This window comes from Pituophis catenifer, unplaced genomic scaffold (assembly GCF_029215685.1).
Source record: "Pituophis catenifer annectens isolate HBS135680 unplaced genomic scaffold, rPitCat1.0.hap2 SCAF_11, whole genome shotgun sequence".
In the NCBI taxonomy this organism is placed as follows: domain Eukaryota; kingdom Metazoa; phylum Chordata; class Lepidosauria; order Squamata; family Colubridae; genus Pituophis; species Pituophis catenifer.
Window position 1 is genome coordinate 26,434,411 of NW_027256891.1, and position 27,769 is coordinate 26,462,179.

At 42.6% G+C, this 27,769-nt stretch overlaps 1 protein-coding gene across 1 annotated transcript; it reads right to left on the reverse strand.

Moving 5' to 3' along the window:
- Positions 1 to 26,971, reverse strand: LOC139322703 (transmembrane 9 superfamily member 2-like). The gene is made up of 17 exons (XM_070951898.1): positions 26,668 to 26,971; positions 25,260 to 25,327; positions 25,039 to 25,132; positions 24,135 to 24,262; positions 23,792 to 23,921; positions 22,750 to 22,877; positions 19,696 to 19,807; positions 18,978 to 19,057; positions 15,672 to 15,780; positions 12,077 to 12,209; positions 11,175 to 11,294; positions 9,802 to 9,859; positions 8,088 to 8,247; positions 5,932 to 6,083; positions 5,103 to 5,214; positions 2,629 to 2,800; positions 1 to 687 (listed from the first exon to the last, which is right to left on the reverse strand). The coding sequence occupies exons 1-17, from the start codon at positions 26,839 to 26,841 to the stop codon at positions 620 to 622; spliced, it is 1,998 nt and encodes a 665-aa protein (XP_070807999.1). The 5' UTR covers positions 26,842 to 26,971; the 3' UTR covers positions 1 to 619.
- Positions 26,972 to 27,769: the final 798 nt, after the last annotated feature.

The following is a 27,769-nucleotide window of genomic DNA, read 5'->3' on the forward strand; positions in this document are numbered from 1 at the left end:
TGCTGGAATTGGGTCGTTTTATTTAAAACAGAGGAAATGTTGCGGTTTTTCCTCCCACCCCTCAGAAATCTGCACTAGACACTGAAACGGCTGTCCTCTTGAATCGGGGGACAACCAACAGCGAAAGAGATCCAAAAATTGATTTGTAAGTCACTTTTTTTTTTTTTTTTTTTTTTTGGTAACCGGACAGCCCCTCTTCCGTGACAAAATAATCAGTTAACCATGTAGAAAACAAAAGATTTATGAGAATTCTCCATTGGGACAGCGGAGTGTCGAACATAATGTGTCTGGCTTTTCGTTATTAAATCGGTGTTGGGTCTTTTTCGAGCAAACCAAACCAACCAACCAACTAGCCAACAAATATATATATATATATACGTATATCTCTCTCTGGATGAAGTGTTTGGGAGGGGAAAAAAAAGCAAGTTGGGTTTTTTGGAAGGATCCACGCTACTTACGTCCATTCCATTTAAAACCTGCCTTTTTGATGCCAAGAGAGAAGCTCTGGGTATACCGTAGCTGTTTGAAGATGAAATGCTTTTGTGTCTTTTGTACATGGTTAATGCCTTGGGTCTCCGGCAACTCAAGACACGTGTTCAAAAGGAAGACCTGGGATTCTTCAGTCTACTTTCACCACGCTGTAAATCTTACTGACGAACCAGAAGCAAGCGAAGAAACCGATTGTTCCTGCAAAACATCAATAAATTATTATATATATTTTTTTAAGAAAGGAAGACACGAAGAGGGTTAAATCTTTTAGTTAAGATTATTTGAGTTAAATAATAATATCAAATAATATTACTAGAAATAGAAATAGGATAACAGAGTTGGAAGGGACCTTGGAGATTTTCTAGTCCAACCTCCTGCCCAGGCAGGAAACCCTATTATACCATTTCAGACAAAAGGTTATCCAACATCTTCTTAAATACTATTATTTAATACTATTATTTTGTTATTAGTATTGTGTATTAAAACATTGAATAATTAAATGGCAGGGGGTTGGACTAGATGACCTCCAAAGTCCCTTCCAACTCTTGTTACTGTTATTATTAAGGATTATATACAGGGGGGAGCAAATGCTAACATGTTAATAACTTCAATTCTAATATTTATAATATTACTATAATTATGTATTATTAATATAACTAGGATTATCAATATTACTATTATTAGGTACTAAAATCAATGATACCCAGATGCCACACTGTTCATGTATTTAATACTTATGTATATTTAAAAATAATAGATATACCCGTGTTTCCCCAAAAATAAGACCCTGTTTTATATTTTTTTTGAACCTTGAAATAGGTGCTTGGCCTTATTTTCGGGGAGGTCTTATTATTTTGGGGCGCATGGAGCAAGATGGGGTTACTCTTGCCATCTTACCTGATTTCCAGCTTTGCATTTAAATATTTTTGGGAAGGGCTTATTTTCGGGAAGAGGCTTATTTTAGCACATGCGCTCAAAAGCCCGATTGGGCTTATTATCAGGGGATGTCTTATTTTCGGGGAAACAGGGTGTGGGTATATATATACATATACATATATATACATATACATATATTATATTAGTAAAAAAAAAAAAAAGCAGACCTACTGTGAACTCCGGAACTTAAGATTTTAAAATTTTAAAAGAATTAAAATTTTATTTTACTAAGCTTTTGTCAGCCATCTGCTGACATCGTCAGAGTATTAAACTACCATTACAGAGAACTCTGCCTTTATATGCCACTAATATATTATATTCCTCAACTTAGAAAAGTTCACTTAGCGACCATTTGAAGTTACAATGACCATTTTTCACACTTACAGTGGTTGCAGCGTCCCCATGGTCTCGTGATCAAAATCCAGAGGCTTGGCAACTGGCATGTACTTATGACAGTTGCAGTATATCGGGATCGCTTCCTTTTGGGACTTTCGGACAAGCAAACTCAAGGTTCACACTTAACAACCGTGTTGCTAACTGAACAACCGCCGTGGCAATAAAGGATGTAAAAGGGAGTAAGACTTGCTTAACGAATGTCTCGCTTAGCAACATAAATCCGGGGCTCAATTTTGGTTGTAAGTCTACCTGTACAAAGTATGGCTGGATCAAATGTGGCCCCTTTGAGATGTGTGGACTTCAACTGTGGCCATAAAGCTAAGGAATACCTGTAGGATGGATGAATTACTAGTTTCTCCAGATGTTCCCTATTTAAGGAATGGGAGAAAACTGCAGCTTGGTTAAGCACCTAATTTTTTCCTCCGGAGCCTGGAAAAGTGATTATTCAATAGAACATTAACCAGAGGAAGATGTGCCCCAAGGCATTGCAGAGTGATCTCACAAGTTATAATGGTGATGCAAATAGCAGTGGCATCCGGGGACTGATCTCGACAAAGAGAAATCCTCATTTCTAAGGAACATATTTACAGAAGCTGCTTCTCTAATTACAGCCAGTCTGGAAAGCCATAGACCGGATTTTAAAGCAATTTATCGACCGGGTTCAAAGCGGGTTTTGCTACCTTGGGTGCAAAAAAACCAAAAGAAAGCCGTACAAATCTTGGCTAAAGAGCAAAGTCTGTCTTGTTATTGTTGGATTTTTTTTTTCTCCAAACAGGAGTGGCTTGGGTCACGTCAGTATGGACTCACCTGTGAACAGGAAGAAAATCAAGACCATGATCATAGTATACCCGAAGTACAGGATGGTGCTAGCAATACCAGTAATCTGGAGTTTTGAGAAGAAATAATGGATGGCGTAGATGAAGAGATAAACGGCGGTGAAGCTGCTGGTCAGGAATGATCTCCACCACCAGTGATAATCCTAGGAACACAACAGAGAAGCTGAAGGACGAAGAGCAAATATGTACGAGGCAGGGGGAAAAAATCCCCGAGGTTAAGAGCCAGGAGTAGATAGTTGTTTTTAATTAGAATTCCAAAGTCCACCGAACTAGGGCCTGACGCAAAATGAGAAAAGGAAGCTAATTATTTTAAGAGTTTCTTGCACCAACATCTGGTTACATCTGGAGAACGTTTGTAAACATTTGTCCCCAGAAAACCTAACTGTCTTTCGCTGCCTCTCTTACAGGCCCCCCCTATAACTCTGGAATGAATTTTGCATTATATCACGGGGATATACAGTAGTGGCCAAAATTGTGGAAACATTTTGAGAAAAGCGTATTTTCTAAAACTAGCTAATAACACCACTTTTTTTTGGAGTAGTACCATAAAATTACATATTAATGGAAAGATAATTTAATCAAGAATGTAACACAATAACTTTTGTGAAGGATTTGCTATTAGAATAGCAGTTACAGTATAACGAAGAAAAGTGAAACACGGAGAAAAAGCGAGATATACAAAAACTATCACGTCAGTTAATACTTAGTTGGGGTAACCTTTAGCATGAATGACGGCCTTACAACGTCTTCCCATGGAGTGAACCAAGTCTTTGAGTTCTGCAGCTGTTCTAACGTGAAACCAAGATTGAAGGATTGCTTCTATTAACTGGGTTTTATTACTGGGTCGCTTCTGACTAACCAGTTTCTTTAGTCGGCTCCATAGATTTTCAATTGGGTTAAGGTCTGGGCTATTCCCAGCAGTGGAATAGGATTAATCTTGAAATTTCAAAAAAAAGTGGTGTTATTAGCTTATCAAACCTCAAAAATACACTTTTCCCAAAAGGTTTCCGCAATTTTGGACACCACTGTAATTGACCCAACTTCCAATCGATCAATCCTTCTGATTTCCAAGTTAATCTTGTTGTCTTGTATGAACTGCACCAGTAGAGGCTAAAGCAATTTGGTTGTATACATGATGTACAATGACAATAAAAACTTTGACTTTGACTTTAATTCTGGCACATTCCCTAAATCTTTCTTTCTTCTGCAAAAAAGGAACAGGGAGAGAAGCAATTGTGCCCCACACTTTTTAATTCCTGCTCTATGCAGTTAAGATTGGTATGTCGGCTCCACATTTTAATAGGGTTGTTTAGCTGGGCATAAAACCACTCAAAAAAACATCTTAGGAAATGCACATTGGGGGACCAGCCCTACTTTTTATGCTCCATCTGGCTGGCAGATGCGTTTTTTTTTAATGACGGGACACTGAGAAGGGCAGCTGGGCACTGGGAACAGTCACAGGCTCTTGGGCTGGCAACAGCAAATAAAAAAACATTCTGGCTTGCCTTTCCCTGGCCTTTTGCCACCATGTGTAAGTATTTTCCTTTATTGCCACTCTTAAAACAGTTGCAGATCCCCAGATGCTTATTATGGGGAAGGGACTCCTGGCGTTGCAGACAATGTGTCACCAGCTTCTCATTCCAGGGAACGGTGCCTCACCCACTGGCAGCCCAGACACCCACAAATCCGTCTGACGCAGCTTCATGCAGAAGGAGCAGAAGCCACCAGAATTACCAGTTATCACTAATCCGCTCTTAAAATGCAGAGAGCCAGTTTGGTCTAGTGGTTAAGGCGCTGGGATAGAAAGCAGGAGGCCGGGAGATCCAGTCCTGCCTTACCCATGAAAGCTGGATGGGTGACTTTGGGCCAATCCCTAGGAGATGGTGAGTTCTAGTCTCACCCTAGGCATGAAAACCGGCTGGATGACTTTGAGCCAATCACTAGGAGATGGTGAGTTCTAGTCTCGCCTTAGGCATTAAAACCAGCTGGGTGACTTTGAGCCAATCACTAGGAGATGGTGAGTTCTAGTCTCGCCTTAGGCATTAAAACCAGCTGGGTGACTTTGAGCCAACTAGGAGATGGTGAGTTCTAGTCTCACCCTAGGCATGAAAACCGGCTGGATGACTTTGAGCCAACTAGGAGATGGTGAGTTCTAGTCTCACCTTAGGCTGGGTGACTTTGGGCCAATCCCCAGGAGATGATGAGTTCTAATCCCACTTTAGGTACAAAAGCCAATTGGGTTGGGTGACTTTGGACCAGTCTCTCTCTCTCTCTCTTTCAGCCCAACCCACCTCACAGGTTGTTGTTGCGGGGAAAATAAGAAGAAGGTGTGTTGGATATGTTTGCCCCCTTATTTTCAAAACAATAAAGGCGGGATGCAACTTAATAAATGAAGTAAATAAATAAACACATGTATCTGGGTCTCGAACTGATTTTTCTGCTTACCTCAGCACACAGGTGAAAGTAACAAAGCAGGACGGTGGCCTCCGAACAGGTAATCAGGAGAATGATAAAGACCAAGAACAAAAAGCCGAACATGTAGTACATTTGGTGAGACCTGAGATGGGGAGAAAAGAAAAAAAAAAGAGGCATCTGGGTCAGTCCTTTCGTAACCGCATCGATTCTCTTCTTAAGGGCAAGTTTGTTTTTTTTTTATTAAAAGTTTTTTATTTTTTAAACAAACATTTAATACATCAGTCATTCCTTCCGTGTGACATCTCGGTGTTGCCTCCAAATGTTCTTCCTGTTGTTGTCACGTCTGTCTTCATTCTCATCCAATCAATTACAACAATTCATCACTAACAAAATATTCCAATTATAGCATTTTTATAGATAACTACCGTGTTTCCCCGAAAATAAGACCCTGCCTTATATTTTTTTGAACCCTGAAATAAGCGCTTGGCCTTATTGGCATGCGCTCAAAAGCCCGATTGGGCTTATTATCAGGGGATGTCTTATCTTGGGGGAAACAGGGTATTAATTTACTTATTTGTATCTCTTTTCTAACCAATAGTAGAATTGATTCCATATCTTAAAAGTATTCTGAATCTTCTCTTTCTTTAATCATCAAAGTCAATCTATTCATTTCTGCACAAACTAATTTTTTTTTTAATTACTTCTCCTTCCAAAGGTATTTTCTCTGCTTTCCAATGTTGTGCATAAACAATCCTTGCAGCTGTTATTACATGTATAATCAAATAAATATTTTCTTTGCCAATTTTTTTAAGGGCAGATTAAGGGAGCACGGAAAAGGGGGGGGGGGGGAACAACTCACCAAATGCTGTTCAGGATGAAAAAGAGCTGGATGAAGATGCACCCGAAAGGCAGGATGCCACCCATGACGATGCCCGGCAGAGGCTTGGTGAAAAAGGATTGTTCGGGGATCTGGCGAGGAATCTGGTTTGTTCGCACGGGGTGCTCGAGGGGCTTTAGGAAAGCAATTCAGGCAGTTAATTAGAGCAGGCTTTCCCTCGACTCTAATTAACTATTACATCTTGCAATGATAATATTCTTAGTGTGAGCATTTGTGTGTGTGTGTGTGTGTGTATGTGTACATGTGCGGCAGTGGTGGGTTGTTCCCGGTTCGCACCGGTTCACAAGAACCGGTAGTAAAAATTTGCAGTGGTTCGGAGAACCGGTAATAACATTGGCTGGCCATGCCCCTGAACCAGTCCTGGCCGCTCGCTTACCCCACCCACCTCATCAGAGGCTTTTTTTTTTTAACTTTTAAAAGCATTTTTTTCTACAACCTCTTCAGCCGAAAAAATGCTTTTAAAAGTTAAAAAAAAAGCCTCTGATGATCGTGGGGCTCAGCTGGGATCGTCAGAGGCTTTTAAAAGCATTTTTTTTCTGCAACCTCTTCGGCCAAAGAGGTTGTAGGAAAAAAAAAAATGCCTTTAAAAGCCTCTGGTGATCCCAACTGAGTTGCCTGATTGTCAGAGGCTTCCAAAAGCATTTTTTTCTGCAACCTCTTAAGGTTGTAGAAAAAATGCTTTTAAAAGAAAAAAAAGAGTTGGCCATGCCCACCCAGTCACATTACTCCCCCATCAAGCCACGCCTACAAAATAAGCCACGCCCATAGAACCGCTAGTAAAAAAATTTAGAACCCATCCCTGATGTGCGGGCGTATGGATTGCAAACGGGTGGTCTGAGCCATCTCAATGGTGCCACGTTAGGAAAGCCAAGGGGCAAACGAGGACCCCTTTGCAACCTGTGGACTTCAGCTCCCACCAATCCTGAGCCAGCATGGAATTCTGGGAGTTGAAGTCCACAGGTGGTCAAGTCTAGAGTTGCCCATCCTGCCCTGGACAACTACAACTAAGAAAACCCAAAAAGCAACCCAGTGGGAAAAATGGAGTGGGGGTGGGAATCTTGCCAGGAAAAAAAAGGTGAAAAAAAATACTGATTTGTTCTTAAGAAGTGCAAACAAAGTATTCCAGAGAGGGAAAATGTGCCTGGCCTAAAATCACTAATTTTGAAGAGTCATTTGCAAAATCCCTGAATAATAGGCTGGAATTCGAGATCTGTTTTTTTTTTTTTTTCATTGCTATATGAAAATATTGTTAGAGCCACGGTGGCGCAGTGGTTAAGAGTGCTGTACTGCAGACGACTTCTGCTGACTGCGGGCTGCCTGCAATCTGGCAGTTCGAATCTCACCATGCTCAAGGTTGACTCAGCCTTCCGTCCTTCCGAGGTCGGTAACATGTGGACCCAGATTGTTTGGGGGGCAAAAGACTGACTCTGTAAACCGCTTAGAGAGGGCTGTAAAGCACTGTGAAGCAGTATATAAGTCTAAATGCTATTGCTGTTTCTGTCTGTTTGTCTTATATCTGTCTGTATATCTGTCTGTCTGTCTGTGTATCTATCTATCTATCATCTATCTATCTATCTATCTATCTATCTATCTATCTATCATCTCTCTGTCTATCTATCATCTCTCTGTCTATTCCAATCTATCTATTAGAATGCAGTATTGCAGGGTAATTCTGCCGACTGCCAGGAGTTCGATTCTGACCGGCTCAAGGTTGACTCAGCCTTCCATCCTTCCGAGGTGGGTAAAATGAGGAACCAGATTGTTAGGGGCAAGAGGCTGACTCTGTAAGCCGCTTAGAAAGGGCTGTAAAGCACTGTGAAGCGGTATATAAATATAAATATAAATGTTATTGCTATTGCTATATTTCTCTTCTCCTTTTCCCAACTCGGCCCCCCCCCAAAACTGGAGGGCCCCAGGTTGAAGATGGATGCTGCGATAACACCACCTCACCCCAAAATAGGGTTGCATTATGCAGCCCACGACTATGCACAGAAACATCCCTCCCAAATTCTCTGGATTCGAACCCAGTGGATGCTTCGAATTGAGAAAAAGTTTCTCCCAGAATTCAATGAGGCTTCTCGAAAGACTAAAACGGGCTGTTTTATTTCTCACTTTACCTTCTCCTTGAACCCAAAATAGGCGCCAATGAAGGTGAGCGGGACAGATATTCCAAACCACATGGCCAAGATCGCCACCAGCGTCCCGAAAGGAATCGCAGCTGAAGATCCCTTCACCCACAGGATAAGGTTCATAATGAAGAAGTCAGCAAACACGATTCTGGGGGAGCAAAAGGAGAAGACACCCCAAGGAAGGGCCAGGGTTAGCACAAGATGTTAGGGTGCAGTTCAGGAGCATCTTGGGAGGATGTGGAGAATTCTCAGGTGCAGAAAAAAAACAGAATGGGTATCCACCACGGTGAACATCAAACCTTAACTCTATGGAGATTCTCAATCATCCAAGTCATGGTTGTCCCAAAGGTGCTTTTTCCAAAAAGCAACTGGATTTTCTTGAGTTCCCCCCCCCCAAAAAAATGTTTCGCTTCTCATCCAAAAAGCTTCTTCAGTTCAGTTCTTCAGAACTGAAGCTTTGTGGATGAGAAGCGAAACATTTTCAAGGAAAATAGATCCACAGATCCACAGGTCACCAATGATGGTTGATGCTATCCCAAAATAACATTTCGTTCGGTTGTAAATAGACAATCTTTTATCCGAGTTATATGTCACCTTTCTGATTTGGGGACCCATCATACTAGACATTATGGGATTGCAACTACGAGTAGCACCATCCAATCCATGTGTCTATGCATCTACATCAGATACAGGTAGTCCTTGACTTATAACCATTTGTTTAAAGATGTTCGAAGTTACGACAGCCTTGAGAAAGGGGATTTACCACCTGTGTCCTCGAAGTTACAAGTGTCACACCGGCCTCATGGTCAAAACGATCACAATTCAGGGGCTCAGCAACTGGCTGGCATTTACAATATTTATTTTATTTATTTATTTATTAATTTAATTTGTATACCGCCCTTCTCCCAGAAGGGACTCAGGGCGGTGAACAGCCAAAATTAAAAAACATACAAATGCAAAAGTTAAGATAATTAAAAGAATTAAATCATTGGCTACCCAAATTTAAAACCCCAAATCCATAAAATTTAAAATCCCAATTAAAAAACCATTTAGGCTAGGCCGGCTTGATGGAATAAAAACGTCTTCAGGGCTTTACGGAAGGTCCGGAGGTCCGGGATCAATCGTATTCCAGGAGGCAGCTCATTCCACAGGGCGGGTGCCCCCACAGAGAAGGCACGCCCCCTGGGGGCCGCCAGCCGACATTCCCTGACCGACGGCACCCCGAGGAGGCCCTGTCTGTGAGAGCGTATTGGCCGGTGGGAGGTTATCGGTAGCAGCAGGCGGTCTCGCAAATACCCTGGCCCTAAGCCATGGAGCGCTTTAAAGATGAGAACCAACACCTTACAGACAGTCCTCCACTTACATCCACAAAGGAGCCCGAAATGGATGTTGCTAAGTAAGTCAGGACTTTTGCAAACCATCATTTGTTTATTATCTGTTTTAAAAGTACCCTCTTTCATATGGAGCAAACCAACATACAATCTGCTGGGCTTCTACAAAATTAAACATATTTTTAAAAGAATGAGAAAAAAAAAATAGAGGCGCAAAAAGTCATTCATCCTGCCGTCACTGCAGTGGCCACCTGCCATCAATTGAATTTGGGAACTGTAACTTAACCGTGTTCATATGGCCTTCTTGCTTATTAATTCGTATTCAAGGACAAAAATATATTCTATTTATCAAAAAGGGGGTGGTTACTAACCCAGGGCAGAAGAGAGCCGTCAGCAGCACATTGGTCTTCCATTTTTCACCCCTAAATGCTAAGAAAGAAAAGAAACAGCGCCATTTATCATTTCTGTATCACCCATCATTTATCATCTCTGGAAAATGATTTCGCTTAACACCAGCCAGGTTTTTAAACCTTGCTGCCGCCTTATTTCTCTGTGCCATCTTACTGGCAGTTTTTTTTTTTTTTTTAAACCAACCTAAAAAAAAAAAGAACACAATTATTGCAAAGATTACTTATTTTTTTCCGTATCTTTATGGAGTGGTTCCAGCCTCTTCCTATCTTCATTAGACCTGAGATGATTATTAGCAGTGACACAAACTGTAAAAGCAGGGGTATCCAACCTTGGCAGCGTTAAGACTTATGGATTTCAACTCCCAGAATTCTCCAGCCAGCCACGGGGAATTCTGGGAGTTGAAGTGCACAAGTCTTTAAAAGTTGCCAAGGTCAGATACCCCTGCTGTGGAAGTTTATTTATTTTAGGACATTTATATTGTCCCCTATTCGCACATGGAGAATCAAGGCAGCTTTAAAAGGTAAAGGTTCCCCTCGCGCATATGTGCTAGTCGCTCCTGACTCTAGGGGGCGGTGCTCATCTCCGTTTCAAAGCCGAAGAGCCAGCGCTGTCCGAAGACATCTCCATGGTCATGTGGCTGGCATGACTCAACGCCAAAGGCGCACAGAACGCTGTTCCCTTCCCACCAAAGGTGGTCCCTATTTTTCTCATGCATTTTTTACGTGCTTTCGAACTGCTAGGTTGGCAGAAGCCAGGACAAGGAACGGGATCTCACCCCGTTACGCGGCACTAGGGATTCGAACCGCTGAACTGCCAACCTTTCGATCGACAAGCTCAGTGCCCCTTTCAAGGCAGCTTACAGAAATATAAAAACTTCATATATAAGTCAATAAAACTAATAAAAGAGAATAATCACATAATCAATTAATGAAATAATATAATAATTCCCCCACCCCGGCAACAACACATCGTACAAGTCATTTAATGGGCTCCATCCCACTCTGGGTTCCCCTGAACCAGGTTTTCAGTGCCTTCTGGAAGAGTGTTAGAGTGGGGGCCATTCTAATCTCTGGGGGGATGATGTTCCAGAGAGAGGGAGCCACCACGGAGAAGGCCCTACTTCTGGATCCCACCAGGTGTACCTCCCTAGGGGATGGGACCCGTACCATTCCTTGCCTCCCCACTCTGATGGGTCGGGTAGATATGACCGGCAAGCGATGGTCCCTCAGGTTTAGCCAAGGAAGTTCAAGGAAGAATGTGGAATGACTCCATCCCTCCCAACTCTGGCTACCTCTTAGGCCGCTGCGGTCAAAACACACAACGACATACTCACTTTTGTACATCCGAGCAGATACGTATCCCGCTGGGGTCCCCAGCAAAACCCAGAGCACCACTGCGCATGTCATCAAAGCCCCTCGGTTAGCTGGTGAAAGGAAACCGAGGCAGGCAAGGACTAGAAAGAAGACAAATAAGGAAGTGTTGGGAGAAGCAAGATTCAACATCATTCAGGCATTCTTTTTCTTACAGAACAAAGGAAGGATCTGAGATCCTAGGTATCCTTCTGGCTACGGGTCAACTGCACCGATTGGAAAATATTCTTCAGCGTTTGAAGAAGTCTATCTTAGTCCGGCTGGGGAATTCTTGGAGTTGAAGTTGACAAGTCTTAAAAGTTGCCAAGGTTGGACACCCGTGATTTTAAGAGCTTGCCTCCCCTACACCGGCCCAGAGTAATCTTCCCCCACCCTTCCCAAAGAAGCTGAGGATTTCATTCCGAGCTTTGGAGTAAGGTTGCCAAAACTCTCTCAGGATTCAGCAACCAACTTTGCAATTATTTCTGATTGTTGATTTATTTATTTGTTGTTGTTGGATTGTGATTATTATTTGGTTTAATCTAAGAGAGCAGTGTGGTGGCCTCACGCTATTGCCTCTAGGTTGTGAGTTCGATCCTAGATAAGCAGCAAATATTTCTCTCTCTAGGCGCAAAGGGGAAAAAAAATCTGCTGTGAACTGCATGTAGGCGTCAGGAAGGGCATCCAGCCAGCAAATGCTCAGCTCCATTCAATCGCTCCGATTTCACCCAGATGCAAGGAATTACAGGGTTATTAAAAGAAAAAAAAATGGTTTAATCTAACAGGGCTGGCACATGCAGATGGCACCCTTCTACCAACCCTGATCCAATATTTTTGCTAGCATCACAATACACACACCCCCTTTAGCCCATCAAGCGACACTTACACAAAGTAATGAACGTCATGATAAAAATCTGCGTCCCTTGGCCTAGGAAGACGGAGAGCAGCATGCCTTTCCGGGGCGGCCTGAACACGTCTCCATGGACCAACTTCCACCCAAACTCCTCCTGTGCATCTTCCTGTAATAACATCTTGATTAGACGAGCCCCACGCAACAGGGAATTAGCACACGCCAGACGTGAAAGTTGCTTTGCCTGCCTGATTATCTTTGGCGAGGGCCGGGGGGGGGTCGTTACTAAAAGGGTCTAATTTCATCGGCATCATTAACGTGCCAATTTTACAACTCCCCAAAGGCAAGCCGAGAAGGGAACGTGGTGGGGGGGGGGGGCAGGGACAGAGAAAACGCAGATTTATTAAGGCTTGCTTAAGAAGAAACAAGCATTAACAGACTTAGCTCAAAGGCTAAGTTTGTGGATATTATGCAAACGACTGTGGTTAATGTAAGCTATGTATGACAACAGCATTTAATGTATTTGTTTTTTATTATCCAAATCATTTCAGATCTGAAGATGCACCTATGTGCCATATTTTCCTGCTCTCTCCCCACATTAAAAGCAACAGAATTCTCTTCACTAAATGGAAAATATTATTTCGAGACAAAATGCTAAACGCCACCTAGCCAATACAACTATCTCCAAAGTAACCCTGCCTCTATTTTACGAATGGTTTTGTCCCCAGCATCTTGATCGTGATGCAGTTTGATTCTTCCTAATTATTTTCCCTCTCTCTCTACCTAGCAGAAATAAGATGCTTCACCAGAGCGTTTTCATAGCCAAATACCCTGTTTTCCCCAAAATAAGACATCTCCTGATAATAAGCCCAGTTGGGCTTTTGAGTGCATGGCAATAAGGCCAAGCGCTTATTTCAGGGTTCAAAAAAATATAAAACAGGGTCTTATTTTCGGGAAAACACGGTATGTAGTGTGGACACGAACATCAATGACACAGGAGAAAGAGGCGACTCCGGAACCTACATTTTCCAAGTGTTCCACCTACTCGGTCTGCAGGTAACAGGATAACAGAGTTGGAAGGGATTTTGGAGGTCTTCGAATCCAACCCCTCTGCTTAAAAAGGGGCCCCTATACCATTATAAACAAATGGCTGTCCAATCTCTTCTTAAAAATCTCCAGTGATGAACTGTGGTGGTGCAGTGGTTAGAGTGTAGCATTGCAGGCAAACTCTGCCCAATGCCAGGAATCCTGACCGGACTCAAAGCTAACTTAGCCTTCCAACCATCCGAGTTCATTAAAATGAGGACCCGGATTGTTGGGAGGCAATAGGCTGACATTGTAAACTGCTGAGAGTGCTGTAAAGCACTATTAAGCGGTATATATGTCTAAGCGCTATTGCTATCCCCCACAGGTTCAACTATTGCACATCCCGTTTCAATAGCAATAACACTTAGACCTATATACCGCTTTACAGTGCTTTACAGCCCTCTCTAAGCGGTTTACAGGGTCAGCCTATGGCCCCCAACAATTTGGGTCCTCATTTTACCCACCTCAGAAGGACGGAAGGCTGAGTCAACCTTGAGCCTGATGGGATTTGAACTGCTGAATTGAAGGCAGCCGGCAGTCAGCAGAAGTAGCCTGCAGTACTGCACTCTAACCACTGCGCCACCGAAGCTTTTCAAGTGCCTGGTTTATTATGGAAAAAGTCTGTTCAAAGAGAGATTAGTGACATTTTGGAAGGCTCTGTGAGTGTTGTGGCCCGCCAGCGGCCTGCGCGGATTGTGGCTGATCCCGACGACGAGGAGGCTGATGTGGTGTTACGCCAGCAGCCTGTTCAGCCGGTGCTCGAATCGGACAGCGAGGAGGCTAAAGAGGATGTGGTGCCAGAGGCAGAGACTCAGCCAAGGCCTTCAGAACCTCGAGAGGCTCCTTCAAGTGAAGAGAGTGAAGTGGAGGAGCCTCTTCTCAATGCTCGAGCACGCAGGGCTGCCAAAAGGCAGGAGTGGCTACTCAGGAGGAGGAGGTCTCCTCGAGACTAAGGCTTGGGGTTAATTGGCCACTCCCTTAGCCTATTTAAGTTCGCACACAGATAGCAAACGTTGCTGCGCAGAGCATTTTGAGAGTGAGTTTTTTGTTACAACTTGGTTTCTGGGCTGATTGCCAACCCTTGTCGGACTTTAGTTTAATCTCTGTAATTCATAGCAGGCTGATAAGGCCATTGGTGGTTAAAGCCTGCATTTTGAAAGGGGTCTGTTTGTATTAAACAGAGTTTTTGGAGCTGTGTGTGTGTGCTACACTTCTTGGGACCCGTAGCTGCGGCAGAACAGTGCGCAACCTCTGGCATGCGTGCCACAGGTTCGCCATCACAGTTCTGTTCTATTTTCTCAATTCCTATTCTTATTCTCAATTCCTATTCTATTCTATTCTATTCTATTCTATTCTATTCTATTCTATTCTATTTTATTCTATTCTATCTCTATTTATTCCAATCTCTCTTCTCTTGTCTTCTCTTGTCTTCTCTTGTCTTGTCTTCACCTCTCCTCTATTCTGTTCTATTCTGTTCTGTTCTGTTCTGTTCTGTTCTGTTCTATTCTATTCATTCTCAATTCCTGTTCCTGTTCTCAATTCCTATTGCTATTCTCAATTCCTATTCTATTCTATTCTATTCTATTCTATTCTATTCTATTCTATTCATTCTCAATTCCTGTTCCTATTCTCAATTCCTATTGCTATTCTCAATTCCTATTCTATTCTATTCTATTCTATTCTATTCTATTCTATTCTATTCTATTCATTCTCAATTCCTGTTCCTGTTCTCAATTCCTATTGCTATTGCTATTCTCAATTCCTATTCTATTCTATTCTATTTTATTCTAAAAGCAAAAAAAAAAAAAGCTTCTGTTTTTCGTAGAAATGGGAATCTACGTTCTAGCTTGCACTGGAAATGTGGCTGTACTAGAGAGGGAGGAAAGAAATCAAACTGTTAACTACAGTGGAGCTTTTGATTTCTTTCATAGGAAGCCAGGCACTCTTCAATTTAGGGAAGCAGGGTTTCTACGAGCCTACTCATTACCTCCAAATGACCATTGATGGAAACCCCAGCTTTTTTTTTTCCTTTCCTTTTTTTTTTTTTTGTGCAGACTTTCATTTTAATTAGTTAAGTAAATATGGACTATTGGGTTTCAGTTTTAACAGTTCTTCACTAAATCAGCCGCAGGAACTGTTTTCGCAAGAGGACCACCTGGGGCTTCCTAGCAAACAGTCGAGCAAATGAGAAAGAAAGAAAAAGTGGAGGGGGGGAAGAGAGGAGAGATTCACCAAGCAAAGTGTCAGCTCTAGAAATACTCTACAGATTTTACACCCCCTACGCAGTGGGGGCTGGTTTGAGTGTGAACCCAACCGGCCGCTTTTAATCGTGGTTTAGTGTCCAAGCATAAGCCACGTATCTGAAGGAGCATGAAAACAATTGTAGCTTGGTCAGGTATTCTGCCTTTCAATTAATGGAGGCTGCCCCTTTCCAATATCCATCAGGGTTCAGAAGCTGCTAAGTTCACCTGTGGTTTTTTATTTATTTATTTATTTTGCAAAATTAAAGGTTCAAGTTCTCTTTGAGTTTTGAGGGGTGACTCACCGAAGAATCGATCTTGTTGTATCTTGCGATATCTTTATGAAGGGTCCTTAGGAGAATCATGGCGACCATCCCGGATAAGAAAAGGACGATGACAAGGGAATTCATGATGCTGCGGGGTTAAAGAGGGAAAACAGGCTTCAGAACCGGTTCCGGGCACCGCAAGCAGCATTTAAAGATGGCAAGGAGAGGTAAATGGCTCAGGATGGACTACCGTATTTTTCGGACTGTAAGACGCACCGGAGTATAAGACGCACTAAGATTTCGAAGAGGAAAACAAGAAAGAAAAAAAAATAGTATTTGCCCTCCCCGACCCCCAGGAGCACTCTGCAGGCCTCTGAAACCTGCTGTGTGTCCTGTTTTTGCAAAATACAGGCCATTTTTTGGCCTCCCAAACCCCCGTGTCGCGTTTTTGCCCTCCCTAGTCCCCAGGAGCACTCTGGCCTCCCAAACCCTCTGTGGGTTTTGGGAGGCCTATTTTTGGGGAAACGGGCCTATTTTTGGCAAAAATGGGACATGCGGGGCAGAGTTTTGGGAGGCCAAAAATGGCTGTACTCGGTGTATAAGACGCACCGACATTTCCAGACTCTTTTTTTGGGGGGGAAAGTGTGTCTTATACTCTGAAAAGTACGGTAGTTATAAAAATGTCAGAGAGATTGTACGGGAAGTCCTCGATTTATGGCCATCCGTTTAACTGTTGTGGCTCCGCCCTCTGAGCCTGTCCCATCGGAGGAAGAAAGCTCCGAGTATGAGGAAGAGGAGTCAGCCAGGCCTCCCTCTCCAGGCCCCTCCCCTCTGGCACTGTCCCAGGTGCCGGTTGAGGGAGAGGAGATTAGCAGGGAGACAGGTGGCTCGGATCAGAGTGACGGAGAAACATCATTCCTGGACGCACGCCTCCGAAGGCGTGATAAACGACTGCAGCAGCTCAGGAGGCGTGCTAGGGATTAGAACTGAGTCACTGGACCACACCCCAGAGACTATATAATAGAGGGTGGTGGTCAGTGATCCTTGTGACGAACAAAACTAACCTTGGATAGTCACTAAAGCCTCGTTCGGAACTGCGGAGAGAAAGATTTATTGTTGTCGGACATTTGGAAGCTGAGTATTTGTCTTTCTGTTTTTCTGTGAAAATAAAGGCACTTGGCAGACGGTGTGTCTATCGCTGCCAAGTTGGAGATAAAGAAACTGGGTGCGTTCCAAAGTGTTTCCTTAACCCTCGGCTGGCTGTGTTTGTGTGTGTGTGTGGACGGGGACAGATCATTAACAATTGTTTGAACAGCACTGAGGAAAGTTAGACTTCAGATGATTCTCGCATAGCATGGTTCACGGGATCAAAATTTGGGCGCCTGGCAATTGTGTTTGTGACCGTTGCAGCATCCCTGGGTCATGTGATCGCACCTGTGCCCTTTCCATCCGGTTTCTAACAAGCAAAGTCAACGGAGGGGACAGGGACCCAGATTTGCTTAACGACAGTGAGATTCCCTTAACGACTGCAGCGATTCATTTAACAGTCATGTCAGAAAAGGGTTGTAAAATCTGGGGCGACTCACTTAACACCCCGTTGCTTAGCAAGGGAAATTGTAATCCCAATGGCGGTCCTAATTCGAGGACAATCTGTAAAACCGAGAGGACAACAATATGATGGGGGAAAAAAAACACAACCATCAGGCATGGGATTTTCAGGGTGGAATGTGCACCTTTGGGCTGAAATTCTTTGGGGAGTGCAATAAACTCAAAATGGTGGTGGTGGTGTTTGGATGAATCCGTCTTTGTCTCAAATCTGTCGACAGCATTTTTAAAATGTTTTTTTAAAGAATTTGCAGCCCAACCTGAATGATTTTTTGCATATTTGCTTTCAAAGCAGAGTCGAAGAAGCAAGAGTCTCCCCCCCCCCCCCCCCCCCCGTATTAGCTGCATTTCGTCTTCAACAGCAAAAGAGAGAGGAGGTTCCTAAGCAAGCCTTGTGGTTTTTTTCTTTTTTTTCTAAAGAATGCCGGTCAACCGTCACATCTCAGAAAAGTCTCGTAAAGAAAGCACAATAAAGGCGAGTCTATTTTCTTCAAAAGGCGCATTCTTGAGTGAAACTCAACACTCAAGAGGGGTTCCCAGGAGGGACAAAACTGGGCTAAGCCTCCACAAAGGTAAACAGGAAAAGTCCCCTGCCTTAAAAAAAAGTTATTTTTCACGAGAATTCCTCAAATAAATGCAGGCAGACCTCGAATTATGACACCCCCCCTCCCCAAATTGAGCCCAACACTTCTGTCGTTAAGTGAGACCTTTGTTAAGGGAGTTTTGCCTTATTTTACGATCTTTCTTGCCACAGTTAGTAACACGTCGTTAAGTGAATCTGATTGCCATTGTCTTATCAGAAGGTTGCAAAAGAGAATCACAAGGACCTTGGGACTCAGCAACGGTCGTAAGTAGGAAGCCGACGCCAAGCGTCTGGCTTTTGATCACGGGGATGCCGCAAAGGTCGTAGCTGTGAAAAAGGGTCAATTTTTTTCAGGGCCGTTGTAACTTTTGAACGGTCACTAAAACTAACTGTTGTTGAGTTGAGGACTACCTGTATAATGTGAACTCCTCCTCACTCCAATCTTTAGGCATTTATTTCAGAAGTCCATGTTCCCTTACTAAGATGCAGCATGTAAGAGCTTTGGTGGCGCAGTGGTTAGAGTGCAGTACCGCAGGCTATTTCTGCTTACTGCTGGCTGCCTGCAATTTGGCAGTTCTATCCTGACCGGCTCAAGGTTGACTCAGCCTTCCGTCCTTCTGAGGTCGGTAAAATGAGGATCCAGATTGTTGGGGACAAGAGACTGACTATAAACTGCTTAGAGAGGGCTGTAAAGCACTGCGAAGCGGTATATAAGTCTAAGTGCTATTGCTAACTCTGTCCACTGCCAGGAGTTTGATCCTCACAGGCCAAAGGCTGACTCAGCCTTCCATCCTTCTGAGGTCGGTAAAATGAGGACCCAGATTGTTGGGGACAAGAGGCTGACTCTGTAAACTGCTTAGAGAGGGCTGTAAAGCACATTGAAGCGGTATATAAGTCTAAGTGCTATTGCTATTTCTTCTTTTCTTCCTTCTTTCTTTCCTTCCTTCCTTCCTTCCTTCTTTCCCTCCCTCCCATTCCCTTTCTCATTCTCTTTCCTAGTGGCACCATGGTTAGAATGCAGTACTGCAGGATAACTCTGCCCATCTGCGGGATGCAGGCGGCACAAGAAACGGCATCCCCTCTGGTCCATGGAAAAAAATCTCTCTCCACGAAACCGGTTCCTGGTGCCCCAAAGGCTGGGGGGGCTGCTGTCTTACCTGAACCACTGAATGTTGGTGTGAGGCATGGATTTCAAGATGTAGTCCCACCGGGATGCCCATTTTATATTGTTGTTCTCCTGCGCGGGAGGGAAAAATTGGAGCAGAATCACAAATGTCACTCCCAAAAAAGAAAAACAAATTTTACGACAACCTTTGTCCTTGTGAGTACAAGACTTCAAATGTCAGGTCTCTGCTGCGGTGACCCCCGATTTCCCACACAGGGACAAACATGATTTATACACAGATGGGTAACAAACCACTTTCTTGACCTCTTAAGAAAAAAAAAAACAAATCCTCAACCTTGGCTTGAGGTTGCTGTATGATGGGCGTAGGTTGAAAAAAAAAAGTGATTTATAGTTTCAAGAAGTTGTAGAATGGCAACGGAGAAGAACTGCCAAAAATAATTGAGGAGAAATCCTCAATTCTTATGTGAGAGGGCACTGGAAGAATTGTGCAATACATAGCACATAGCCCAATTGTAGAAAATGTATTTTGAGAAAATATGAACAATATTTGTAGGGTGTGCCTTTCGGTAATACTGTTTATACTTAGCACCGTAACGTTTTAAAATACACACACACTCACACACACAAAAAATTTTTTTTTAAAAGCTTATTGTGAAGTTCAGTACATACTATCAATCTATTAACCACCAAGATCGGAAAACCTGAATCATTAAAATGGATGCGATTTTAAGTCTACAAGTTATACTTACTTCAAATTTCACAGAGTATGTATAGATCACGTCCAGTTTGCTATTAAATTCTGCAGGAATTTCCATAGGGGGACCCTTACAGGATAAATTGTTTATATCTGTATGCTTGTAGCTGCAAAGATAAATATATACATATTTCCAGAATGAGCTGGACACCTTCCTTCAAATGTGTTCCAGTTTTTAAAAATCAAAACCTCTTACTTAAGATCTAGGACTACTTCATATAATACTTATGCAATGTACCGAGTTTTTTGTAGCCGGGCAGCTTATAATAATCATAAACAGACTGTTAAGCCAAGACCCTGACTGGATTCGCAGTTTCAAGATAATGGAAAAATCATAAACCTGCATTTTATACATTACATTTTATTCTAAGTGATCGATCTACTCTATATCTACTGTAGCCCAGTCCTGAGAATCTTATTCTAAGATTCAAAGGAGGAAAATATACAGTTCAAACAGGCAAGAAACAGAAGATTATTCTGCAATATATTCATAAAGAATAATGCTAGTGAATGAAGTGTTGGAAAACACTCAGTCTTATTCCTAAACTAACCACAGAGTAGGACTGTATTGTTATTATTATCCATCTCATCCTTCCTATCACCTACTCCTATTGGTATCTAATGACTATCATTTTGTGGACTGTATTTTATGATTTATCCCTTTGTTCTTTGTATGTACACTGAGAGCTTATGCACCGGAGACAAATTCCTTGCGTGTCAAATCACACTTGGCCAATAAAGAACACTCTATTCTATATTCTAGTTTTGATGAGCTCGGCAACCTAGCCATCGATAACACAAGGGTGCACCTTTATAACAGAATAACAGAGTTGGGAGGGACCTTGGAGGTCATCTAGTCCAGCCCCCTGCTCAAGCGGAAGATTCTATATCATTTCTGACAAGCAGCTGTCCCATCTCCTCTTAAAGCCTCCAGGAATGAAGCACCCACAACTTCTGAAGGCAAGTTTCTTTACGAAACTTTTGCGGTGGAAGTCAAACTCGACAACCAGCTGTATTAAAGCTACAACAGCACACCATCTTATCTTTCCATTATAAAACGTGATTCTGATTAAGCATTTCTGGGCCACCACCCCAAAAAATTTTTTTGAAGCAATCACAACAGTGAGCATTCCTCCATCCCAATTTTCAAATCATTTTGAGATTATTCTCTTGTAGTACCTTCAGACTTTGGAATGTTATTCCAAAGTCTGAAGGTACTTTGGAATGTTTACTGACTCCTATTTTCCAAGGAAAATAGGAGTTGGATTTCAGGACAAAGCATCAATTAGATGCCCTCCTCCTCCTCCTCCTCCTCCTGCAAAGGAACAAGAGATGGGTGGAGGCAACAGGAAAGCCATTCAAAGGACTTGACCGTGCCTACTCCGCCCTCTTGTGGAGCGCACAATCACACACACAAAGGCCAATTGTGCGGTGTCTGACTTTGTTCCTGCCCAGGACGGCTCGATAAATTGACTAGATAAAATAAATCCAGCATATCACGATATCTGTATTACCCGGATTTCAAGGATCATCGGTTAAGGTCAGCAAGGCTGATCGGTTTCACTTGCCACCTTTAAAGGCTTCTGATCAATCAGCAGAAGTTGATGCCCTGCCTGCAACACACACACACACACACACACACACACACACACTGCCTGGAGGGTTGCCAGTTTGGAAGAAAGCGGCACACCGACAGGTTTCCAAGAAAGTGCTGAGAACTGGTTTGCCCTTCCTTTTCTTCTCCCCAATACGGAATGAGTGGATTATTTTTAAAAAATATTTTAGTAAAAGGAATGCTATTAGAATTAGAATAGAATTAGAATTAAAAACATTGGCATTAGAATGAATTAGAATTAGAAGAGAATATAGAATTAGAACAGAATTAGAATCACTAGAATTAGAATATAGAATTAGATTAGAATTAGAACTGAATAGAACAGAATAGAATTAGAATCGTAGGAATATGGAATGGAGAATGGAGAATGGAGAATGGAGAATGGAAGGGAAGGGAAGGGTAGGGAAGGGAAGGGAAGGGAAGGGAAGGGAAGGGAAGGGAAGGGAAGGGAAGGGAAGGGAAGAGAAGGGAAGGGAAGGGAAGGGAAGGGAAGGGAAGGGAAGGGAAGGGAAGGGAAGGGAAGGGAAGGGAAGGGAAGAGAAGAGAAGAGAAGAGAAGAGAAGAGAAGAGAAGAGAAGAGAAGAGAAGAGAAGAGAAGAGAAGAGAAGAGGCCAAGTGTGACTGGACACACAAGGAATTTGTCTTCGGTGCATAAGCTCTCACTGTACATAAAAGCTACAAGTGATAATCATCACTTATAGTTACTGAGTTATTTAGTGCCTCGAAAGTGATACCTATTACAATTAGCAAGTGAGTAGTTTACCGTGGTGGCTCAGTGGTTAGCAAGCAATACTGCAGGCTAATTCTGTTGACTGCCGACTGCCAGCAGTTCGAGTCTCATCGTCTCAAGGCAGACTTGGCCTTCCATCCTTCCGAGGTCAGTAAAAGGAGGACCCAGATTGTTGGGGGCAAATAGGCTGACTTTGTAAACCGCCCAGAGAAGGTCATAAAGCAATGTGAAGCGGTATATAAGTCTAAGCTGGGACATGATCAGTGAAGTAAAGACAAGGATAGAGAAAGCTCGAACAGCAATCTTCAAAATGAAAAAGGTCTTCTCCAGTCACAACGTAAGCCTAAAACTGAAAATCAGGCTTGTCGGATGTTACATCTTTTCTATCCTGCTCTACGGAGCAGAGAGTTGGTCTCTGACAGAAAACCACTTGAAGAGACTAGAAGCATTTGAAATGTGGATTTACAGATGGTTGTTACGTATAAACTGGGTTAACAAAATCACAAATGAGGAGGTGATAAGCTGCCTGGGAAAGCCAAGGGAAATCATCAAAGCCATTAAAAAGCAAAAGTTAGAATATTTCAGACATGTGATGCGACACTCAGAGAAATACAGCATCCTTCACTTAATCCTATCAATAAATAAATAAATAAATAAATAAATAAATAAATAAATAAATATGATATAAGTCTAAGCGCTATTACCTCTTGGGCTCCAGCTGAGCTGCAACGAGCCTTGCTCCAGGCCAGTTCTCATCTTTGCCACTATGGTAGGTGATTGTAATGTCTACGTGATTGAAGAGGTAGAAGGTGTTCTTCTTGTTGAATTCATCCTGAAAGATATTAAGACACCATGAAATACTTCTAAAACTGGAGTGGGGAAAGATAGCAACAGCCACAGCCAATGCTGTTGGCCATACCAAATTTACGACATAAACAAAAGAACGGAGCCAGATACTCTAAAAATTTGCTGATTTACAAATACTAAGGATTACATAAATTTCCATCTAGTTTTCCAGATGGAGCCCATTCCCAAAGAACAAAAGATGGATAGGACAGTGTTTGGAGCTCATATAAGCTTGCAATAGCTCATTCCTGCATATATCTCTATGCATTTACTGTGGGGGTGGGAGAAACCCTAAATAAAATTCCCTTTCGAATATGGTATGTCTTCCTTCCCCATGCAATTTGTAAACATCTTGTTTTAAAACCTGCCTTTCAGCATGCCCATTTGCTGGCTAAAGAACGGCATCCCAATATTTCCAAAATGCCCAGCGTTGAAGGATTATTTGTTTTCTGAAATGAATTCAACCTTGGGTAGCGTTTCTCAACCTTATGATACGTAAACTTTCGCTCCCAGAATTCCCCAGCCAGCACGCATATAAATTTCAGCCCCTAACATGGGGGATCTTAGTAAATATCTGGCTAACATACTACACCTGCATTGTGGCATCAGCAACAGCACCTTGGAAATCTACTAGGCCTAGGAGGAATTGTGAAGCACACAGGTTGTTAGTTCAGAAAGCATGGTTGGCTGGGGAATTCCGCGAGTTGAAGTCCATAGGGTCTTAAAAGTTGCCAAGGTTGGACAGTCTTGATATAGACTTTCATCGTAATTACTGAATAAACTAGAATTTGCTAGGATGACTAATATTCCAAACCCAAACCAGGCACAAAGCCACTGCTTGTACCAGTTCCTGATCGTTCTTGAAATCTATTTAGGAGAAATATACCGCTGATCACTTACACTCATTATGCAGAAATCTTTTATCCGGCCATCAGATGCAATGTAACAGCCAACTGGAAATCCAGGATTACAGTATTTAAGGTTGTCTTCCACATTGTAACACCAAGTCACAGGCATGTTATCTATAATCCTGAATAAGAACATCATTTGTATCATTCTATCTTTATAAATAGCATGGCATTTATAGGCTTTTAAAATAGTCTTCAAACACTTGCACTCTTAATGAGAAGACTAACACCGCTTCTTCCATGGTCTTCATCTTTCTATTTTTAGAACACGGCTGGACAACACTTAATTCTTCCCTACACAGATCAGTGATTTTTAGAGAACATGTTCTCCTCACCAGTGATGCTGGTAATTCAACTGCATTCCCTTCTTCAAAAAATCCAGTTTGTTTTTGTCTTCTGGCTTCTGTGGGTCGTAAGATTTCACGCAAACTTTCTTGCACTCTTCGTCTTTTTTAAATGTAAACTGGCAACAAGACAAAAGAGATGCAAATGTTTCGATCCACACCATTAAAACGATTCAGCTGGCACTCATGCAAGATTGTGGTTTTGAAATAACCAGAGGTTAAAAGGTGTCGTTTAATACTTCCTTATCTAAAAATTCCCCAGGATTTAATTTTCTGCTGTGTTCCCTTACTTTCTTCCTCTTCCTCTCTCTCTCTCTCTCTCTTTCTCTCTCCCTCCCTCCTTCCCTCTCTCTCTTTCCAACATTCAAAATATATTGCTTAGAAGAGTACTGGCAGACAATTTGGCATCATTCAGAAGAGAGATAGAAGGCAACTTCTTATCCTCATAAAATTAACTAATGACAAATGAATTAAAAGCTGGAAGTAAAAAAGCTGGGAAATTCAAGACCCTTTTCCCTCTGCCCCACAAATTTATCAATGTTTTATTGTTTTATTTCCAGCGATAGCAGCCGCCGCCAGCAATATGCCCTTGGGAAACTCACATAGGAGCAATAGTGATTCTGCAATAATTATATCTCCTTTCTAGCCTGCCTCTGGAAATTCTTTTCAGCTGACCAAGAGTCAGCTCCATTCAGAAAGAAACCGAGTTGGCCTACAATTTCTAAATAGTCCTTTATATTCTGCATAAACACATCCTCCTAACAGCCATTCAGCATCTGTGACCCCAAATGCTTTCCGTGAAGCTTTTGTCAAAAGCAGGAACAAGCGGGTCACCGGAGAATCTCACAATCTCACAAAACCAGCTTCTCCAAAGCATTTGGAAGTCTGTGATCACCTCGTAGGGGGAAGAGGCTATTCTCTCGCCAAACAGAACTTGTCCGAGGTTTTCAGAAGGTCTCTCTTCCGTTTGGTCTTTGCAAAAATCAAAACTGTGCAAGAAGAAAGGAAAGGTTGAGTCTTCACATTATCACGCTTAGGAGTTATGACCCTTCCATCTCTTTTCTTTCAGCTGGAAAAGCCGTACCCAGCCCCTTTCTAGACGCAAGGTGTACTTACGCGTCATATTCATACGGTAAAACAGATTCAACCGAGTCCAGCCTGTTTACAAACAGCTCAATTTTGGGCTAGGATTAAAAAGAGACATTTTTTTAAAAACAGTTGGCAACATAATTTAAGTTTTCTTGAATACTAAGACAAACCCCGAACTCGCTCACCAGCAATAGGGGAGGAAGGGGATTTTAACAGATTAACAGAGTTGGAAGGGACCTCATGGGTCATCTAGTCCAACCCCCCCACCCCAGCCCAAGCAGGATTTGTGGCATCTCGCACAAAATTCAGGGTTCAAAAAAAAGACTTGACATTTCGCAGGTACGTCCCTCTGATTTCTCACCTGCAAATTAATGGCTGGGGGGGGGGGAGAGGAAAAACCTTCATGGGTCACAACGACCCCCCCCCCAAAGAGGCCTAATTAGATGATTAGACTAATTAGACCAAGGATAGATCAATCTATCTATCTATCTATCTATCTATCTATCTATCTATCTATCTATCCTAACCCTCTCTCTCTCTCATCTATCTATCTAAATATCTATCTATCCTAACCCTCTCTATCTATCTCTCTATCTCTCTATCTAAATATCTATCTATCCTAACCCTCTCTCTCTCATCTATTTATACTAAACCCCCCTCTCTATCCTAACCCTCTCTCTCTCATCTATCTATCAAAAAACCCCTCTATCCTAACCCCCCTCTCTCTCATTTATCTATCTATCCATCCTAACTCTCTCTCTCTCATCTATCTATCTAAATATCTATCCTAACCCTCTCTATCTATCTCTCTATCTAAATATCTATCTATCCTAACCCTCTCTCTCATCTATTTATACTAAACCCCCCTCTCTATCCTAACCCCTCTCTCTCTCATCTATCTATCTATCTATCTATCTATCTATCATCTATCTATCTATCTATCTATCTATCTATCTATCTATCTATCTATCATCTATCTACCCTAACCCTCTCTCTCTCTCATCTATCTATCTATCTATCTATTTGTAGAAAATTTATATTGCCGCCTACTCGCCCAGGGGGTGACCCAAGGCGGCCTACACGACTATAAAAGCACCCTATAAGAAATGAAAAATAATAAAAGAAAATAATAAATGAATAACATTAATTTCCTCCCCCACCCCACCCCCACTTCAAGGGTTTCCCCTGAAGGGCTGGGAGTGGATTCGTGTGAATTTGAGACACGTGTTCTCCCTCGAGGAAGCGTGTCGTGTAAACATACACAGACCCTTCTCTCACACACACACCTGTCACACAACCCCCCCCCCCACTTCCCCACCCAGGGAACTACAACTCCCAGGGCCGCGCAGAGGATGCTGGGAGGTGTAGTCCCGGCTCCACAGGAGGATACTCCTGTTCCCCCCATCATCCCATCCCATCCCGCCCGGCGTCCCACCGAACAACCGGCGGCGGGCCCCTCCTGCTTGGTGTCCGAGGGCTCGCAGAAGCTGACGGGCGCCAAGCCGGGCAGGTAGAAGGCGGCGCCGAGGCCTGCGCGGCCTCCCAAAACCATCAGTAGTAGTAGTAGTAGCATCGGGACGGAGAGGCGGCTAGGCCGCGGCCTCCCCATCGTGGCGCTTCCTGGCTCGCGGCAACTCTCTGCGGGTCGGAAGGGGCTCCAAGGTCGGCGGCGGCGTCACAATCGCCCGGCGGGAGCTTCGGCAGCGGCGGCCTCGCACTGAGGAAACGCGGCCGGGCCTGGGTGGAGCGCTTCGCCTCAGCCACCCACGTGACCCGAGCGCGGCGCCGCCATCTTGGGCCAGGGCAGCCTTCGAAGGCCCGTTCAGATTCGGTGGGTCGGCGCTCGATCCGGGGCGGAGCGGAGCCGGCGGCGCCATTTTGGCTGAGGGCAGCGGTCCCTTCCTGCATCCCAGCAGTTTGGGTGCGTGAAGCCAACGTAGAACAATGATGGAATAATATTAGCTGCAATAATAAGCGAAACGTCTTCATAGAATAGAATAGAATAGAATAGAATAGAATAGAATAGAATAGAATAGAATAGAATAGAATAGAATAGAATAGAATAGATATTGCAATATAGAATAGAATAAATAGAATAGAACAGAATAGAATATTGTAATATAGAATAGAATAGAATAGAATAGAATAGAATAGAATAGATATTGCAATATAGAATAGAATAAATAGAATAGAACAGAATAAATAGAATATTGTAATATAGAATAGAATAGAATAGAATAGGATAGAATAGAATAGAATAGAATAGATATTGCAATATAGAATAGAATAAATAGAATAGAACAGAATAAATAGAATATTGTAATATAGAATAGAATAGAATAGAATAGAATAGAATAGAATAGAATAGAATAGAAATTGCAATATAGAATAGAATAAATAGAATAGAACAGAATAAATAGAATATTGTAATATAGAATAGAATAGAATAGAATAGAATAGAATAGATATTGCAATATAGAATAGAATAAATAGAATAGAACAGAATAAATAGAATATTGTAATATAGAATAGAATAG

Excerpts from the sequence above, each read along its gene's own strand:
- LOC139322703 (XM_070951898.1), bottom strand. The coding sequence starts at position 26,841 with ATGGGGAGGCCGCGGCCTAGCCGCCTCTCCGTCCCGATGCTACTACTA. Across the intron at positions 9,860-11,174 it reads ATCTGCTCGGATGTACAAAA|CATTTAGGGGTGAAAAATGG; the intron begins GTGAGTATGTCG and ends TTTCTTTCTTAG. Across the intron at positions 8,248-9,801 it reads ACGGCTCTCTTCTGCCCTGG|AATCGTGTTTGCTGACTTCT; the intron begins GTTAGTAACCAC and ends TTGCTCCCCCAG.